General features: G+C 33.3%; 1 protein-coding gene across 1 annotated transcript; it reads left to right on the plus strand.

Annotated features, from left to right (window-relative positions):
* Positions 1-1,368: 1,368 nt before the first annotated feature.
* Positions 1,369-17,987, plus strand: LOC145270895 (uncharacterized). Its single transcript, XM_080126447.1, has 3 exons — positions 1,369-1,454; positions 7,035-7,103; positions 12,083-17,987. Exon 3 carries the CDS (start codon positions 13,014-13,016, stop codon positions 14,208-14,210), a length of 1,197 nt encoding a protein of 398 aa, XP_079982573.1. The 5' UTR covers positions 1,369-1,454; positions 7,035-7,103; positions 12,083-13,013; the 3' UTR covers positions 14,211-17,987.
* Positions 17,988-19,195: the final 1,208 nt, after the last annotated feature.

A 19,195-nucleotide genomic window follows, 5' to 3' on the forward strand; every position in this document is an offset into this window, starting at 1 on the left:
TTTATTTAAAAAATTCAATCGAAATAAAAAAATGTATTAGTTTTGTTCAAATCTAATTTATTTTATCCTTCTGGTTGTTTTTTTTTTCATACAAAATATGGATTTATTGCGGGCTTGTGTGTTCGTTAAAACCTAGGGTTACTTAGTTTAAAATTGTTTCACAAACTTAGCATGTATAAATATTATTAAAGTTCATATCATTTGAATTATTTTCTCACCTTGACGGCGAAAGACTCTAAGAAAGATAAATGGGATAGACGTGAGCAGGAAGCAGAACTACATTTCGAATGATGGTGACTATGAAGAAAAAAGTTGTTTTTTTTTAAGGTGGTCACCACTTATCAACACCCGAATTCACTATTGCGTGTACAGTACGTTAGTGTTGAGATTTGATAGTGTCTTACTTAAGGGGGCGGTTTGTCAGGAATTTGTTTATGTTGTACTTGAAAACATCCAAGTTGTAGTCAGGTGGGAAACAGGCAAAAGGAAGAGAGTTCCACAGGCATGCACTTCTAAGAAAGAAACTTTGTTCATGGAATCTACGTTTTGGTTTTGGCACAGATAAAGAGTGGGGAAATTTTTGACAGTGGTTTCAGCTAGACGGGTGTTTTTCGTGAAAGATTGGCGAGAGGGTACCAGGGATTGGAGCTCAGACAAGCACTTGCCATGGAAGTTTGGAACAAAAAAGGTCGCTTGCTTCGTAATAATTATTGAAACTTAAAAACTTAATAATTATTGAAACTTAAAAATATTGACGTGACATAAGGGTGCACCTTAAAAATTGCACACGTAAAAATGGGGCACGTGAATGAATAAGAAAAATTGGAACAAAGGAAAAATAAATTTGTGACAGAAAATTAAAATCGTTCAGCAAAGGATGATATTAGGCAAACTCTGCTTTGTTTTAAATAGAAACTAAGGCTGGAAAATGACTTGCCTTACCAATAACGTTAAGTGTGAATGGTAATTACCATCCCAAAGCGAAATTATGGATAGAGAGTAAATTTTTACATAAATTATTCAGGAATTAGATCTTATAACGATTTAGCAAACCGCGCCATTTTTTCTTCATTTGAGTAGTAAAGAAATAAAATTTCGAAATTATAAAAAAGAAACTTTTAAACGGTTTCTGAACATTAAATATATACAGGTCGGTATATTGTCTTTTATACAATCGTTCAACTGTTAGCTTTTTACTGGTTACTCTGTTCTTTTTTTTTTAATATCTTGCAGCCATTTTGTTAATTTGGTTTACATGCAACTTTCTCAGTGGAAAATAATTATAAATGATTTTCTTTAATGTTTAAACATGTCTTTTTTTTTTTTGACCAATTGGGCATGCGCCAACAATTTCAATATAAACTCCACGGGATTCACTTAATCATGTCATTCGCAGCAAGCAAAACCGGCGGAGTCTCCATCCCACAAGCAAATCGAAATAAGATTGGATAAAAGTAAGTATAACATTATTTTAATTAGTTTAATATTTTGTAAATATGTTTTTTAAACCTTTCCAAATTATCACATGTTATTCTCTAATTTGTTATGATTTTATTAAATTTTCAAAATATTTCTCTTCGGTTAATTTTAATTTTTAACAAAATGTATTTAAAAAATGTTTCGTTGTAAAAAATGTACTACATAAAAATATCTTACGAAAACGTTGTATATTGTATTGTTTTGTATTAATTCATGTTTTAGTCCTTATTTAAAACATACGGAGGATGAAGTTTAGTTCGTCCAAATTTCTTTCTTTTATTAAAACAGTAAATACTTATTTTTTTTTAATATAGAGGGTGATGATGTTCTGATTTTGGTTAAGAGACTTATTTTATTTGGGTGCCATCCAGACTTAGGGTCTGTAGCAATGTAAACGTACAGTTGTCTTTTTACTAAGGATGGGACGATTCTAATTTATTCCCCGATTCCGATACAATTACCGATTCCGTTCTAATTTTCCGATTCCCTACGATTCCGATTCTAATAACAAAAGCGGCCGAAGAAAACCCAACTATAGCAAACGAGGTCACCAGCGCCGTCGCTATCGAATGATTTCATTAAATGGCGTCGATCTAAGTTTGTTTAATGGTTCGATATTGTAATATGTATTTCAGAGAACAATGATTTTAAGATATAAATATATTATACCAAATTTCGTATTTAAAAATCAACTAACAATTCCTTTGCGACAGTTTTTTTTTCTTCTCTTGAATAAATTTGTGAAACAAAATCTATAAATGAGAGACATGTTCATTTTTTTTTGTATCTCACCAATAATTTCTGTACAAAATACGGTGCCATGGGGAAACTCGCCAATGGAAAACTCGTCATTGACTGAATAAATATCGATGGAAAACACATTTTATGGCCGTTATTGAAGGAGATATTGTTTTTAAAAGAAACTATTCCCACACATAGTATTAGAAAAAAGTATTTTTACTTGTTTTACTGTTATATTCTTGAATTATTTATTTATTTATAAATTATTTTGGAGATGAGTAAATTTGTATAATTGATTTTTTTTTTTATTATTTGGACTATTATCCTTATCTTCTACTTGTTTTTCTACGACGTTTCGGCCAATTATACCTCTGGCCTGCAACAGGATTCGCCATTCCTATCCCGTTGCGGTTAACCTGACGAAGGCCAGAGGTATAATTTGCCGAAACGTCGTAGAAAAACAACTGGAAGATTAGGATAATAGTCCAAATAATTACATAAAATCAATTGTTTACTGTTTTATTTTAAAAAGACAAAATCGTTTTCTACCTAACTGGGTAAGTTGTTAGTGGTTTCACTTACTTTAAAATGTTTATTCAGTTCAAAATCGAGACTACAGACTGCATAATATTTTTGTTAATACTTAGATATATTTACTGTTTTTAAAAGGAGCAAAATCGATTTTTCTTCCTAGCTTGTTGTTAGTGGTTTAATTTATTTTCAAGCGTTTATTCAGTAAAACATAAACAAACAATTAGCGTGGAGTGTTGCGTGAGAACGAGAAATAATGTCTGACATGAGGGGATCAATAATCACATCTTAGGGATCTTGATAATCACTCAAAAATAGACAATTAAAGAAAATACTAAGGGTGATTTAGTTTCAAAAAGAGGCCCCACCCCCCAAATGCAAATAAATTTTAATATTTTTAAATATAATTTAGGAAGGGGAGACTTTAAAAAGTACATCCCTCAAAAAACAAAACGTTAAACAACAACAAAAAATGTAATTAAAAAGATTCTTGATAAAAGGTAATAGAGTTTACGTTAAATTTCTTTATTGATTCGTTTTTTCTTAATGATTCTTTACATTTTTTTTGTTGGTTTTATGCTTTGTTAAAAAAAAAAAAGTATAAGCAAATATAACTTTTCCTCTTTCAGTTTTTAATATTTCCATGTTCCTATTCACTTACCTCTCCACGAGGGCAGAGTAAGACACAAGGTCGTTTTTTTTTGTTTTTTTTTGTTTTTTTGTGTGTGTGTGTGTGTGTGGAGACACTGTGGATGAGAACCAAAATAAAAATTCTCAGTAAAGAAGGATTTCTCCTCCACTGATCGAGGACAGAAAAGGTGAACTGTAGTATCAGAACAGATACTACACTTTGCTCCTAATAATAAATAAAGTTACGATCAGATGAAACAAAGTTTTGCTCACTGACCGTATTAAATTTAAATAGTTCAAATTATCGGAAATTATACTTAGAATTAATTCTAAATTGGATGCCGACATTAATTTACTTTTTTTTTTTTTTTTGGAGGGGGACTTCCAAAAGTGGTAAATGTTACCTTACGCTACAACACAACACCGACCACTCTAATTTGTTTTTTTTTTTGGGGGGGGGGTATTCCAGGTCGCTAACCACGAATCTGATGATCAAAAATGTTCAGATTTACCGTTTGTATGGTATGACCTCAGGATCCTGGAACTATTTTACGCCATTTCACTGCCTTCAGTAGTGTTTTCTTACATGATACGTGCGCACTCGCGTAGAATTGACTTATCACATCGCGGAGGAATCTTTAGCGAACATTTCGAAATAAGTTTTCAAAAAAATATGATTCATTTTTTGGTGTGTTATGTAGTTTTTAATGCTTTTTAATTGATCTAAAAAAAGTTTTCACGAGTTTACAAAAACATTTTTTTGGAGGGGGAAGTGAGTAGGTTGTATTGAATTATATAACTTGTGTAGTTTAACAGGTGATGTCTTCCCTCCTTTTTGAAGGGGGGCGGTATTCAATTAAATAACTTATGTGGTTTAACAGGTGCTTCTGCAGTCTAATATACCGTTTTTCCGAGTAGAATACCGTTTAACATTTCACAAAAATTCTGTTTACATTGGGGAGACCGAGGCCGCCACCACTACTCCGCCCTTATGCCCCCCCCCCAAAAAAAGAACGAAAAACATATTTTTAGCAAACCGCTTATGAAAACTTAATTTTTGTTTAGATCAATTAAAAAGTATCAAAAACTTTAACACACACACACACACGCACACGCGCGCGCATACAAATAAACCACATTTATTTTAAACTTTCTTATTTCAAATGTCTGCTAAAGATTCTTTTCACTATAAGAAAATGATTACTGAAGGCGGCGAAATGGCGAAGATAGTCCCAGGGTCAAGGGGTTCATACCATGCAAACGGTAAATTTGCGACGGGTTTGATTATCAGATCGGTTGTCAGCGACCTCGAATACCTCTAAAACAATAAAACAAATTAGAGTGATCGGTGTTCTGTTGTAACATTTACCTGAAAAACATACACAGTCGATCGGTCTGTAACACAGACAAATAACAACAAATAAATGAGTATAAATATTTATTTTAAAACATACGGTTCTCTTGCAGGAAATGCCTCCTTTATTTCTCCTTTAGCTTTTTCTCGCTTACATGCTCCTATTTACAATTCGTAGCAATAGGCTGACATCAATGGATATTTTCTACAAAAACTGGTTAACAATGTTTTTTTGTTTTGTTTTTGAAATGTGTAACATATTTCGGGTCCATTTTAATTTATGGATTCGAAAAAGTTATCAAAATTGTAGTAGAAAACGACCTAATAAATGTCACTGTAATATTTATTGGGTGGGGTTTTACCATCATTTTGTTTTATTTCTTATTTTGGAGCGATTATTGAGTATTCAAAAACATCGTGACCAGCTTTTCTTATTCTCTTTTTTTCGAACCGAATAAACATTTTACATGAAATAAAAAATACTAAAAACTTACGCAGTTAAGTAGAGAATTAATTTTTCTTGTCTTTTGCTAATATTTAATTGTTATATTTTTAAAAAAGTGTTTCATATCTGTGTGTAGTAATACAAACCCTACAATTTTTGTGCTATTATCGAAACTCCCAAAATGCCATCCTGTAATATTTTAATGTTCATATTGTAAGAAAAGTATGAGTCTTATTATAAGTTATGTCGTTGAGAGTCTTATTATATGGCTTGTCGTATCTTAGAGAGAGCGATGTTGTTGTAAGAGAGATTGTTCGTTTATAACGATTCATCTATATTAAATGTTCATTCCTTAGATGTGTTGCTATGTGAAGGAGAATAAGCTCTTTGTGTGAGGAGGTTAGGGTTAGGGTTAGACAGTCTTAGTGTAGATATGAGATGTAGAGTTTACATTGTCGATATGAGATGTCGAGATGTGTATGAAAAGACATTTTATAACACTGGACATATAGACATATAATACAATTCAATTTACCTTTTTGATAGAATCACAAACACAAGACGACGTTTTATCAAAACACATGATGGGTTTATTTCTTCACACGACCGGCCGTGGTTTTCATCATCAAGAATTCAAATCTTCACATTTTAGTTTCAAAGTGATCGTCTCGCTTCCTAGACGCTTCCCAGACCCTCTCTGAGTTTCTCACTGACTCTCTAACTAACTAACTAACTAACTCTCACTTCCTATATTGAGAAACCCATGCATGTCCGGCCAACGTGATCAAATTTCACGTGTCACCAACATGCGCGACTTTGCACGTTTCCGACATTATGATTTCCCAATAACCTATTTTTCTTTTGTTGTTTTCACAAAAGAATTCAACCTACATTTATTTAACCAATATTTTATTACCCACATTCTTTTAACAATTGAATAGTTTATTTATTATTTATTTCATCCGAATAACCAATTTACTGGACATGCAATTTAAAACTATTGTTCTTCAAAACTTATGTCCAGGGTTCGATTTCTGTTTTCTCTCATTTCATTTTCATTTTAACTAATCTCTCTAATTTTTATACTTACATGAAAAGGGGACAGCCCTTATCATGTAACAATCCTCTCACGGCGGACATTTTTTTTGTTCTCGCGTAACACTCGACACTACTTGTTTTTAACAATAAACGCTTTAAAATAAATGAAACCACTAAAATATGGCAAGCTAGACAGATGACGAACACTTAGAAAACTCTTTTTTTTTTCTTTTGGATAAACGGTAAACAAATTTTCAAAATTGTTTGCGGTGTGTACTCTTTTAAAAACAATCTCTTGTAAGAACGTACATAAATATGTTTTCAACCGATATTTATTCAATAATGTAACGGCAAAAATGGACGAGTTTTCCGGGAATCGCTACAACACCCGTAACTAAATAATTGCCTTCTAAAATTAGTTTCTACTCTTGAAGTGATTATGTGTGACTGGAAATTCTAAAATAAAACGGAAAAAATATTTTAGAATTTGGACTAGGGGGTTGAGTTTCTTCTATAAATTTCATTCTTTACCGCTAACCCCAAGTCTGACTGGAATGATGGTAAAATCACATTCAGTCATTTTAAAAAGTTGATAGTGACCTTACCGCCCCCCCCCCAATATCCAGAAAACTACCCTAAAAGATTAGAATAGCTCAGAAATCGGGTCATCTCTTACATTAAATTTATATGTGAAACTCTAGGTGTGTCAGAAACTTTGTAAAAAATATTGAATAATTCGACCCACCCACCTGTCTTTCAAAGCTTATAACTACTCGAAAAATGAAATTCAAACCCTAATTTTATTTTCAATTAAAGGAGCAAGGACCAAGGTTTCAAGTAAAAAAAAAAAGAAAAAGAAAGGTTTTTCAACTACGGACTTTACAGGTAAATTTCTAAAAAAACACTTCTTTTTTGTTTTAAATTTGAATATGTTATTTATTGATCTTTTATCTTCAATTTGTGATATATAAAACTTTGGTAAGTAAATTGAATTATTTACTTTTTAATAAACATTTCAAAATGGGGAGGGCGTGAAGTTAAAAAAACAAGTTTGTCTAAAATAGTATATTAGGTTTATTGGAAAGAGCATAAAGTTTCACATTGACCCTGAAAATATCGTAAAAATAGAATCAATAGAAAAATTGATAGATTTTTAAAGTTTAAAAATTGAAAAATACTGAATTCGTAAAATTCATTTAATTTCATTACTGTTTTGTAAAAAAATAAAAAAATATTTCTATTACTTTTTCTTCAGACGTACCTCTCCATCGTACTGTATATCTATACTCAATGGCTGACTGGGATAGCTTCCGTACATTCATATCTGACCTACCTCTGCATTCCATGTTTAAAAAGAATGTGTCCTCTATAGTATCAGACCTGACCGAATAGTTAATTGTAGGCATAGACCGATTCATACTAGCATAAAAATCCCACCAAAAATTTAACAGCCAGCCATGGTTCTCCCCTGAATGTGCTGATGCCATCGCGCACAGAAATCACTTTTTCCATAGCTACCAACGTAATAGATGTACTGAGACTAAAACTGCTTTCAGGACTGCCAGCAACCACTGTAAAAGAGTAATAAAACATGCAAGAGAGTTATATGCTCAGTCTGTTAAATCCAAAGTAGCTGAGCAGCGGCTTGGTTCCCACCAGTTCTGGCAAATAGCAAACAGGATCTTGAACAGAAGCGTGCGTTCTATCCCAACTATCATCAATAGACCTGAGGTCATCTCCTCAGCATCAGACAAGCCCAGACTATTTGCCAAGAACTTTGCAGCTACTTCTACCCTATGCGACAATGACCATCAACTCCCTGTATTTCCTCCTATAACCGACAACACGCTCTGGAACATACAGATATCTGTGCGTGAGGTCGCCAAGTTAATCAAGAACATTGATTCCAGTAAAGCAACTGGCCCTTACGGCATTCCAGTTATAGTGCTGAAAAAGCTCCACAGATCTTGCCCCCATACTTACAAAACTGTTTAAGCGTTGCCTTAAGGAGAAGTGCACTTCAACACCCTGGAGACCTCATCAGTGTTGTCTTAAAGAGAATTGCTTCCCAATACCCTGGAAAACCTCATCAGTATGCCCTGTATTTAAGAATTCAGGTGATAAGTCATCTCCCTCTCAGTACAGACCAATAAGTCTCCTGTGTGTCATGAGTAAGTTGTTGGAATCCATATTGAATAAAGAAGTAGTCAACCACCTCAACAGAAACAACCTTCTTAGTGACATGCAATATGGTTTCCGCTCTGCAAGATCTACAGCAGATGTGCTAATGGTTATATTACATAGGATTAGTGAATCTCTTGACAAAGGTTTGCTTTCCAGGGCAATTGCTCTTGACATATCGAAGGTCTTCGACAAGGTATGGCATAAGGGCCTACTTCACAAGATTTTCAGCTACGGTATAACTGGAAATGTTTTCTCAATCATTAAATCATTTTCTCTGATAGGTTCATAAGAGTAGTGGTTGAGGAGCAGAAATCAGAGGCCCACAGTATTAATGCTAGAGTCCTCCAGGGGTTCATCCTGGACCCAACTCTCTTCCTGATCTACATCAATGATCTCCCAAAACACATACTTTAATCATTCGTTGACATCTATGCTGATGGCACGACCATCTAGGGCAACACATCAAAGGCCGTAAATGACAAAGTTCTCCTCTGATCTTCAGCGCGTGGTACAGTGGGGGGGGAGGTTGCTGGTCACTTTTAATACATCCAAAACCAAGCTTCTATCTTTACATCATCAACGCTCTGATCCCCATCTGGCATCAATTGAAATGGATGGCTCTCGTCTTGGTGAGGCTCCATGTTTTGACAAGCTTCTGGATTTGACCTTTACTCCTGATCTGAAATGTTGCCAGGACGCTGGAAAAATTGTGGGATCCTTCTACCGCTCCAGGAGATATCTCACTACTGATGCAATTCTCTATCTTTATAAAAGCCAAGTACGTCCAAGGATGGAGTACTGCTGCCACATCTGGGCAGGAGCTGCTAAAACATTTATCCTGCCTTGACAGAGTACAAAATAAATTTGTGGTTTAGTGGAAGATGCCCTTTTCTCTTCCCTGCAACCTCTCTCTCACAGAAGAGACGTTGCGAGCTTGGCTTTGTTTTATTATTTCCATGGAAGATGCTCGTCTGAGCTCCAATCCCTCGTCCCCCCTCTACAATCTTTCACGAGAAACACCCGTCTGACTGGAACTACTATCAATAATTTTCCCCACTCTTTATCTGTGCCTAATCCAAACGTAGATTCCATGAACAAAGCTTCTTCCTTAGAACTGCACGCCAGTGGAACTCTCTTCCGCTTGCCTGTTTCCCACCTGACTACAACTTGGACGTCTTCAAGTCCAACATAAACAAACTCCTGACAAACTGCCTCCTTAAGTAAGACACTCTATCAAAATCCCTAATACTAATTTTTACTGCAATACTATCTCATTGATTACTGTACACGCAATAAACCATATCCCTAAGTGGCCTTCAGGCATTGATAAGTGGTGACCCCCATGTAAAAAAAAAGAAAAAAAAAGTTTCTCAGTTTATTTTGGAAGTATAATCCATAAAGAAAATAAGCAACCTACTTTTTTTAAAAAAAAATATGCAATTAACGTTTATATTTTCATGAAAATAAAGTTAAATATGAAACGAAATATAAGAAAAACATTAAAAAAATATATTTTCCATTTAAAAAATACGCAATTAACGTTTATATTTTCATGAAAATAAAGTTAAATATGAAACGAAATATAAGGAAAACATTAAAAAAATATATTTTCAATTTAAAAAAATATGCAATTAACGTTTATATTTTCATGAAAATAAAGTTAAATATGAAACGAAATATAAGAAAAACATTAAAAAAATATATTTTCAATTTAAAAAATACGCAATTAACGTTTATATTTTCATGAAAATAAAGTTAAATATGAAACGAAATATAAGAAAAACATAAAAAAATATATTTTCAATTTAAAAAATACGCAATTAACGTTTATATTTTCATGAAAATAAAGTTAAATATGAAACGAAATATAAGAAAAACATAAAAAAATATATTTTCAATTTAAAAATACGCAATTAACGTTTATATTTTCATGAAAATAAAGTTAAATATGAAACGAAATATAAGAAAAACATTAAAAAAATATATTTTCAATTTAAAAAATACGCAATTAACGTTTATATTTTCATGAAAATAAAGTTTAATATGAAACGAAATATGAGAAAAACATTAAAAAAAATATATTTTCAATTTAAAAAAATACGCAATTAACGTTTATATTTTCATGAAAATAAAGTTAAATATGAAACGAAATATAAGAAAAACATTAAAAAAATATATTTTCAATTTAAAAAATACGCACTTAACGTTTATATTTTCATGAAAATAAAGTTAAATATGAAACGAAATATAAGAAAAACATTAATAAAATATATTTTCAATTTAAAAAAATACGCACTTACATTTTTGTTGTCAGACAAATTTTCAGTCTCCATCTGTATATTTGCGTCATTGTTATCGGCGGAAAGAATATAAACTTAACTGATAAAATTGCTTCATTTACAATCATGAATCATTCATTACTTGATTTGAGTTTATGTACTTTTATCAGCATATCGAATAGTTTTATAACAAGTAAACACTACTAACAGACAGATGCCGAAATCAAAGTAAAGCTGGCGACAAAATTTTTCAAACGTGGAAGTGAAAAACCTCGAAGTCCATTAATTCATTAAAGCTTTTTTGTGTCAGGTTTGTCAATGACCGGGGAAAAAAGCCAACATATTTTTGTTTTTTGTTTTGCACAAGTAATATAAATTTACATCGTGTTTTATGTTATTATGAATATAGATTTTAATATCACTAGGTACTTAAAACCAATGTTCATCATTTTATCTTCAGTGCCAACAATGTCAAATTAAGTTTAACACTTTTATTTTTAAAGAAAACTGCTTCGGAATCGTAAATTAGTTTTCCGCTACAGATTTCAATATCTTAAAGTTCCGATTTTTCCGATTCGCTATTTAGACTCCGATTAATCGTCCCCACACTACTTTCTACCGAACCCCAAGAAGCGTACATAAAATTTCTCTCTTAAAAATCAATTCTTTTTAAATGCACACAAATCACTATTTGCTTTGGCAGTCGACCGAAAATATGTTAATTTTACGCAATGTTCACATGCGAAACAGGTACTTTTTTCTAAATATTGAAGTAATTATACAAGGTTTTCATAGTTTACACACGTGATCATCTAAAAAAATACAAAAAAAAATTACGAATGTAGTTAAGGGTCATCATTTGCTTTAAAATGTATATATTGTTTCTTTAAATTTAAAAAAAAACTTAATATATTCTTTATGTAATGTATTCCCTGATTTATCTGCAAGTTAAAAGTTCAATTTTCAGAGTAGGTGATAATAAGTAAAAATAGCATAAAATTTAACATTTGTATAAAACGTATCGATTAAAATGCATTTAAATTAACTGTAAACAATTATAGTCCTATTTACAATGCCTCCCCACGGGACAGTTAGATACCAGGGTCGTTTTTTTTTAATGTGGGGAAAAGGAACACAAAATAAAAATTGTCTCAGTCGTGAATGATTTCTCCTCCATTAACAGAACAAGAAATTGAAGTTTAGCATCTGAAGAACAGATACTACAATTTGATCCTTACCCTAAGGCCACGAAAGTGCAAACAATTACAGTCTTACAAATTCATAAAATTATTAAAATCAGTTTTTTTTGTATAAATGAATGAATTTAATAAATGTTAAAAAATAATGAAAAAACGTACATTTGTAACATTTTTCATCAACAAAACTCCTTTTTATTCACAGGTTCATGGATGAAGAAAAAAGGATTAAAAAAATATCTACGGAATAAAACGGTGTCTTTGTTTTTAAGGAGAAAAATATTTTTCTGAAGAAGATATTTGACGATAAATACAAATAAACCACGGATAGAAACTTACGATTCAGAGGTGTATACCTCATCATTTGAATATTAGTCACGCGTCAACAAATACAAGAAAAATCACAATTTGTAAACTTTAAAACATTCATAAAAAATATATTAAAAATATGGACATGCCCACAAACACTGACGTAAGTCATTATCCACGTGAAAAGTGTAATTCAGCAAATCTGATTACTTTAAGAAGAAGGCGTAACAGGGCACACGGAATTGAAAAACCTTTTGTTTGTAAAGTGTGTCATTCCGCGTTTGCAAGAAAAAAGTATTTAACAGGACACATGCGAACACACACTAAACCTTTTGAATGTGAAGTGTGCCATTCTGCGTTTGCAAGAAAAAGTTCTTTAACAACACACATGCGGACACACATGAAAAATTTTGAATGTGAAGTGTGCCATTCTGTGTTTGCAAGAAAATTTACTTTAACAACACACATGCGGACACACACTGACGAAAAAAGAACTTTTGAATGTGAAGTGTGTCGTTCTACGTTTGCAAGAAAAGATTATTTAACAAAACACATGCGGACACACACTAAGGATAAGTGTGCTATGTGTACTCTGAAAGCTGGCAAGAAGATATCTACTGAAAATATACAGCACGATGAAAATAGTGTAATCAGAGAACTGGATGAACAGGAAACATACAAATACCTTGGCATTGATGAAAATGAGTCCATCCAGCATTCAAAGATGAGAGAGAAACTAAGCCAAGAATATTTACGCCGGGTAAGAAAAAATCTGCAAAACTGAAATCACAAACAAGAACAAAATTACGGCAATTAACCAACTTGCCATGCCAGTACTAACATATAGTTTTGGCATTATTGACTGGCCTCAGAAAGACATAAATTGGCTTGACACAAAGACAAGGAAAATGCTAACCTTGTACCGAGTTATTTATCGAAATCAGTGCATGCCTCGTTTGTACCTACCCAGGCGAGAAGGAGGTATGGGACCCTCGGAAGTCAATCATCAACACAGAGCCACAATCGTCAGCATAGGTCAGTACATAATAAGTTCCTGTAACCCGAAGCTTATGAAAATTAAAGACAATTATCAGAATCGAGCAAGTAGCACAACATCTATAACACAACTTGCCACACATTTTGGAAAAGATTGCCTTACAAATGATACTGAGAACCCAAACAAGCCTGCCACTGACATAGCCCAAAAAAGTCGGAAAAAATACACTAGCCAGTTCCATAGTGTTAAAACAGAAGAATGGACCAACCATAAACGGGCAAAATACCTACCGACTGAATATATTGATAGGGATGGTTCCCTGGACTGGCTCAAAAGAGGATCCCTCCATTACGACCAAGAGAGATTGATATTGGCTGCACAAGACCAGGGCCTCATGACAAACGCCTTCAAAAAGATGTGTGGTCTAAGCAACAATAATAAATGCAGGTTCTGTAGCACTGAGGTTGAGAGTGTGGGCCACCTGATTTCTGGTTGCAAAGTCCTACTTGGAGACGGTTATTATACAGATGGCCATAACGGAGTTTGCAAATACCTTCACTGGAAGATATGTAAGAAACTCAACATTCAGTGTTGTAAAAACTCCTGGGAACATATACCCGAACGAACAGTTGGAAATGACAACTACACTATTCACTATGACTACATAATCCCTACTGCTACATATCTTGAAGATGCAGCTGTTAAACCAGATATAGTGATTTGGGACAGAGCAAACAAAAAAGCGACCGTAATAGAGGTCAGTGTACCCAATGATACAGGGCTTAACAGAGTTGAGAGGGAAAAGATTACAAAGTATCAAGGACTTATGTATGATATGAAACGAAATTGGAAATTAAAAGACGTTTCAATTATACCAGTCATCATAGGTGCAACTGGGCTTATGAAAAAGAACTTTAAAAGGTACATAGCAAGCATACCCGGTGAACCAAGTGCAAGTGAAATACAAACGATTGCACTGAAAGGGACGGCTAGAATCCTGAAAAGATCTCTTGGTTGGACTCACTAAAATAGGGGTAAATGTCAGACATCTGGTTGGATGTCCCATCCCCTAGAAGAAAAAGTTTAAGAAAAATGAAAAAAAAAGGAAAACCCGTATTGTGAGGAGTGTAACTCTTCATTTACACAGAAATCATCATTACAAACACATATACGGACACACACGCATAAAACACCTTCTATTTGTGAAGTGCATACCTCGGTCATTGCAGCAAAAACAAATTCAAGACACACTGGTTACACATTATTACAAATAATTTAAACGTCGACATGCAAACAGATATTACATATGGTGTTATGGATAATGTAGAAACTCTAGTCGAACTCCTGAATCAAACTAACAATATACTAAACTTTTATGTACGACAGCAAATTGGCCTATGAAATAAGATCAAACCTTTCTGGTTAAAAATGCAAAGGAGATATACAAAATATTTCACACAAGTGGACGGTTAGAATAATCTAAAATATTTCAGTTGGAATCTCTAAAAAGCGGGTTAATGTCTGTCATTCGAAGAGATGCCTCATCTCCAGCAATATAAATTAAAGATAATTTTAACAAAGAATTTAACTTTAATGAACAAACATTTACTTGTTTTATTTGGCTCTTAGTTATATTTATACTAGCTGGCAGTCCGGCATTGCCCGGTTGTACAATACGCTTAAACATGATATTTTAATTTATGCAGATTGCATACATATCTATTATTGCAGACTCGATCATTTTTTTATTATTATATATTACGAAGAATGATTCACCCGATGGACTAATTCGCAAATAAATAAATAATAATGATAATGTCGTTCATCAAATTCCGTCTGTGTTTGTTTACAATATCACATCAGCTGATATTTGGACTTGACGATGCTGATTGTTTAGTTTTAAAATATGCACACGAAGAAATGATTTGCAGCGATTTTAAGTGGTGCTTTTTCTTTTATCGTAAATTAAACTCATAAGAAAAAATAAAAATAAAATGGTGAGGTACACCTGAACTTGAACAAAGGATCATTCGATCTGTAATGAAATGTTCTAACACTAGGCTATATCTCCAGATTATAATAAATCTGTTTTTTAAGAAGAAATGATTTGATAAACTTTTATTATCTTCCTTGGCCGGTGTAACGTAAAATATTTCCCGTAAAATTATTCTTTTTATCTTTGACAACGAAAAGCTATTTTTAAGATCGGATTTTTTCAATTCTCACCATTTATCGAATGAGTTTCTGTAAAAAAAAAGCATATCTAAGAACACTGCCAGACATATAAATTAGCTTTGCGTGAACTTTGCAAAAGATAGGCTCAGCCGTTTCGGAGTATATGAGGATGGAACTCGCATACAGTGATTTTTTTTTTATATAATAGTATAGATAAATGTTCAAGTACTCTCGTATATAATCTTAAATATTTCCACGAGCCGATGATGTCTGTTTAGTATTCAAATAAACACGCTATCAAATTTTGAGTTTATTATTTTTAGAATTCTTGCACAGTGCCTGATAAATATTAATCTGTACAATGACTTAAATATTGTCTCGTATAATAGTCATATTTTAATATTTTATATAATTGGTAATAAAATATAAAATTTATCTAATTTCAATCCTAAGTTTCTGAAAAATAAAAATGTACAAACTTTTAACTTTATAATGATAACAAATGAATTGCACATTTGTCAAATATAATTTCCTATAATTATTTCCGGTGTTCAAAGTTGAAGATTTAAGATTTCATGATTTGTTTTACGATATTTCTGTTATGTTACACAGTTTGAGAACAAATAATATTCAACATTATGTGTTGGTTGACAAAAAAAAAATCAACGCTGGTTTTAGAATTGAAGTAGAGTTCGCATAACTATTTCTGTTAAGTAATTAAATAAACATGTCCAAACAAACATGTCCAATCAAATAGGGAAATGTAAGTAGCCTACTCGTCCAGATTTTAGGAAGAAGAATAACGCCATACAATGTCAGTATTGACAACGATATCTTTAAATAACTAAAGAAAATCTGCAACCTTATATAAAGATCAATCAAATGGATTATAAGAAAATCTATTCCATCATCAACAACATAAAAATTACACGAATTTCCTAATTGTTCATTACTGGAATTATAATCACAACAGTCTGCAATCAACTCCCTGCAAACCTTGTGATCCTAGTGATACCAGCATCTTAAAAACCAGAGATTGTGATCATATTCGTCAACAGCTGTACAAAATGGATAAAATCATCAAACACAACAAGTGTAGAACAGACACTACATAACAGGAAAACATAAAGACATAACACTGGTATCATTAATTTTGTAATAATCCCACTATAACCCCATTCGGAATAAGATTGAACGAAATTACTCAGTCGAAACTGTTTAACTTTGGTCACCCTGAACAAGAAAAAAAATGATAAAAATATTTTTAAGATACCGAACAGTGTCTAGATTAGACAAACAACAAGGAAGCAAACCGACTCATTAATCTTGTGCGTGTGTGATAAAGCGGACGATATACTAAACATTTTTAATCTTTCACCAGAGGAATTGCATACATTCAAAAAAGGTTAAATAAAGGTTAACAAACATTTTACAACTATCATAAGTGCAGTGAACGAGAGAGGAAGATTTGACGTCCGATTTCATCAAAAAGCTGAGTCGATCGATTCATTTATAACAGAACTAAAACATCCTCATAAAAAATTGTGATCGCTATAAAAAAAAAACATGAAACAAACATGACAAAAAATGACATTAACGACACCTTCTTCCTATTTTCTTTCATTGATACAATTTATTTTCTTTTTGTCCATACTTCATGACGGATACTTTTACTATTATGATACAATGGTTGCGTGTGTCATGACATGACTTACTCTTCCTTAAAGAGCAGTTACTTGAACTTAAATAAAACTGATCTGAATGTTTTTCAGATGTGTTCCATGTAAGCTATATATGCATTTGTGTTTTTTCTTTTAGCGAATTTTCATTGTGCAAAACAATACAAAAAAGTCAGATTTTGTGGAAAAACTCAATTTTTTTCTAACAAGGGTATACTTCCGTAAAACGTAACCGCGAAGACAGGCAAGTTGACTATATCCTTTTATTATCTAGAAAAGGGTGTTTAAGGTGATCTTCTGAAGATGACGCTGATAGGCACGATCTAGCGGCAGTTTAGGATAAATATCAAGAACAAACTTCACACTGACACATCAAGCTTATATAAACCGACAGGACGAGATAAATGACGACTTTCAGAAAATGTTTTGATTCAGTTTAAAACACGTAAAGTAACCCTTCGATCAGTCGTATTCGTCATATTGCATGTAATACGATGAAACCTGGAATGAGTGCATAAATTGACAATTCAGGTGGACACAAGTGCGGAAGGAAATATACTCCTCACGGGGACTTCCTATACTCGGACTACTCTATCTTCGGTACTTGAAGCTTGTTTCCCTACACTTTTCCACCCAAAGAACAAACTGTGCCCCAGTCAATTATACAGTAGTTACTCCAATTACTCTTTCAATCGATCAACTCGACGAAAGCATATCCGGATCAATTTCATCGCATTTGAAACTTTAAAGAAGAATATCACATCGTGCTTCGAGCAATAATCACCCGATAGTTCATAGGCTTATGAAATGCTACATGAGGGAGGAAATTTAACAGATTTGGATTAAATGCTACCCCAAGGAATAACCCGCAGTGTTCATGAACAAACGAACAGAGTTAACAGTATTGTTTTTGTGCGCAAGAGAACCAGCAAAATTAGACCAAAATGATAAAAACAAGGATATTATACGTGCTCCCACAATTACATGGATGAAAACAGTTGCATGTCTATGAAGACAATAAGTGCACAGTTTAAGAATTGTACACACAATTCTATTTGAGGAACGGAAGATGATGCAATTTGCGGGGAATTTTTCCCAAGCGTGTTTTGTCCTTATCACAGACTATTTGACCAAGATGAGCATCAAGACAGTTCATCACCCCCCCCTATACCAAGGCCTTGCTCCCTCTTACTTTTGCGTATTCCCTCATCTCGGGGAAAACCTTTGATGCTGTCGTTATGAGAGAAATGAGGAGATGAAAGAGGCTGTGACGAGGGTCAGTGACACATTCACACGAGAGGGCTTCCATTGGCCTTCCAGAAGTTGTTGGAACGCTACTACTGCATTGCAGACGGAGGAGATTACTTCGAATTGGACAAGGGTTTCATGTGTGTACTATCAATAAAATTTCCCATGCGAAAAAAGTCTGGTAACTTATGTGATTGTTTTCGAACAAAATAAGACGAACAGAACCACAACCTTCGAATGTAGATGGAGATAGTATAGACTGCACGTCTCATATTTAACAGTAATGAATGTGCTGTCAATAAAAAGTCAAATTCTTTGGTGCTTTCTTCAACGAAAACACAACCAATCTCAGGAAACTTCTTTTAAAGAAGTTCCCTGAGGCTGACTATGAGTGGAGCAATAGTCACCAGAAATTGCTGCAAAAGATATGATTTGATATGCAAGGCAATGCTACACTACGCCAACATCAGTTTGTAGCTGTAGTATTCAGATGTGAACGATTTCGCATATATATTTGCGACTGCTCGTTCGAAGTTGAAAATAATCATTGATTTTTGGAAGTTGTCTGTCTAAAGAACCAAACCGCTGCACCTCCACAACTTCAACGAATGCTGTGAAACCTCCAGTAATAGGATATGTTCATCAACTAGCGTACAGACAAGAAGTTGCTACGAGCAGATGGACTATACAGACTCCCCACCAAAAGAACAAAAGAATTACTTTAGACATTAACGTAGACTTCATACGATTTACTGTTGAGAAATGAATGCACATCCGGCAAGTGAAAAATATCAGAACCTTGTAGAGAAGTACGCAAAGACATTTAATTGTAGTGGTCTTATAGAAACGAGCTCTCTATAAAGAATGGTATTTTTCGCAAGGGTTACAGGATATAGATTCCTCAATCAAT

This window comes from Euprymna scolopes, chromosome 46 (assembly GCF_053919585.1).
Source record: "Euprymna scolopes isolate OS-2025 chromosome 46, ASM5391958v1, whole genome shotgun sequence".
NCBI lineage: Eukaryota > Metazoa > Mollusca > Cephalopoda > Sepiida > Sepiolidae > Euprymna > Euprymna scolopes.

What these genes read in the sequence shown, in the direction of transcription:
- LOC145270895 (XM_080126447.1), top strand. Translation starts at nt 13,014, where the DNA reads ATGCCAGTACTAACATATAGTTTTGGCATTATTGACTGGCCTCAGAAA.